Source organism: Dichomitus squalens (genome assembly GCF_000275845.1).
Source record: "Dichomitus squalens LYAD-421 SS1 unplaced genomic scaffold DICSQscaffold_34, whole genome shotgun sequence".
NCBI lineage: Eukaryota > Fungi > Basidiomycota > Agaricomycetes > Polyporales > Polyporaceae > Dichomitus > Dichomitus squalens.
In genome coordinates this window covers 1-1,205 of record NW_006766916.1, presented here as the reverse complement: position 1 = coordinate 1,205, position 1,205 = coordinate 1, and the positions used below count along the sequence as shown (strand labels likewise).

Here is a 1,205-nt window from a genome sequence, read left to right as displayed (position 1 = left end):
ACCGGACCCTGAGTCCGACCCTCGTACCGTTTCCCTTTTCGGTTACATTACTTTACCCTGACCCAGACCCCGACCCTTGTCGCGTCCCCTTTCCCTTTTCGGTTATATTGCCTGACCCTGACCTAGACTCAGGACCCTGTCCCGTCTCTATCCCTTTTCGGTTATATCACAGGACCCTGACCTAGGTCTTGTACTATACTGGGCCCAGCCTCGACCAGACGCGTTCCTTTACAGTCTCCTCATACCTCCCCACTTTGGTCGGTTACCTTTCCCTTCCTAATACGGTCGGTACCCCATAGTATATAAGGAGGCCTGTAGTCGGTAGAGGCTCCCCACTTCTGTTCTCCTCTTCGTTACCTCCTGTATCCCTATATCCCTCAATCTAGGGACTTGTGCTATACTCTCTCCCCGTGTGCTACACCGCGTACTTGGATAAGTCCGCGTGATAAGTCTGGATAGACTTGTGTTAGTACTTCAGCGTAACATCAGAACAAAATTTCTTCCACCACGCCCTGGATAGGATTCACCGTGGCGCACTCTATTCGTCAACTCGCAGACCAACTTCGACGAACGCATGGCCGTGACCATACTACGGTCGATTACTCGGACGACGAGGTAGTCGTCTACAACCACAACCGCACCCCCGAGGAACATCGAGCGTACAACCTAGTACGACGCCAAGCCACACCAGCGGACGCCGAACGTTCCATTCGGCAGCTCGAGGAAGCATACAGACGTGCGACCTACCAGGAAGGATTACTCCTTGATCGACCAGTAGCACCAACGCCTCAGAGACAGGCATCTATCGAACTCATCCGTCAACGGACGCTTGACCGGATCGGAAGGACTCACGCACGAGCCGTCCTTCATAGCCCAGTTTGGAACGAATATCGCCTGAGCATCGGCTCTTGGACACCAGACCAGGCGAGCCTCGAGTTTACTATCCTCGACGAACTCGAGCATTGGGTACTCCGTGACGACGGGTACGACGAACTACCATCACTCGTCAACACCGAGCAAGAATCATCGGCAGGCAACCCCTCAAGCCCCGAACCACTAGACATCTTAGGGTTAGGGTTAGGGTTAGGGTTAGGGTTAGGGTTAGGGTTAGGGTTAGGGTTAGGGTTAGGGTTAGGGTTAGGGTTAGGGTTAGGGTTAGGGTTAGGGTTAGGGTTAGGGTTAGGGTTAGGGTTAGGGTTAGGGTT

At 53.5% G+C, this 1,205-nt stretch overlaps 1 protein-coding gene across 1 annotated transcript; it reads right to left on the bottom strand.

The window, feature by feature from the left end:
• Nucleotides 1–756: 756 nt before the first annotated feature.
• DICSQDRAFT_172513 (uncharacterized protein) lies at nucleotides 757–963 on the bottom strand (the record flags this gene model as incomplete). The annotated part of the gene is made up of 2 exons (XM_007368262.1): nucleotides 757–802; nucleotides 857–963. The coding sequence occupies 2 exons, from the start codon at nucleotides 961–963 to the stop codon at nucleotides 757–759; spliced, it is 153 nt and encodes a 50-aa protein (XP_007368324.1).
• Between the last annotated feature and the right edge of the window lie 242 nt (nucleotides 964–1,205).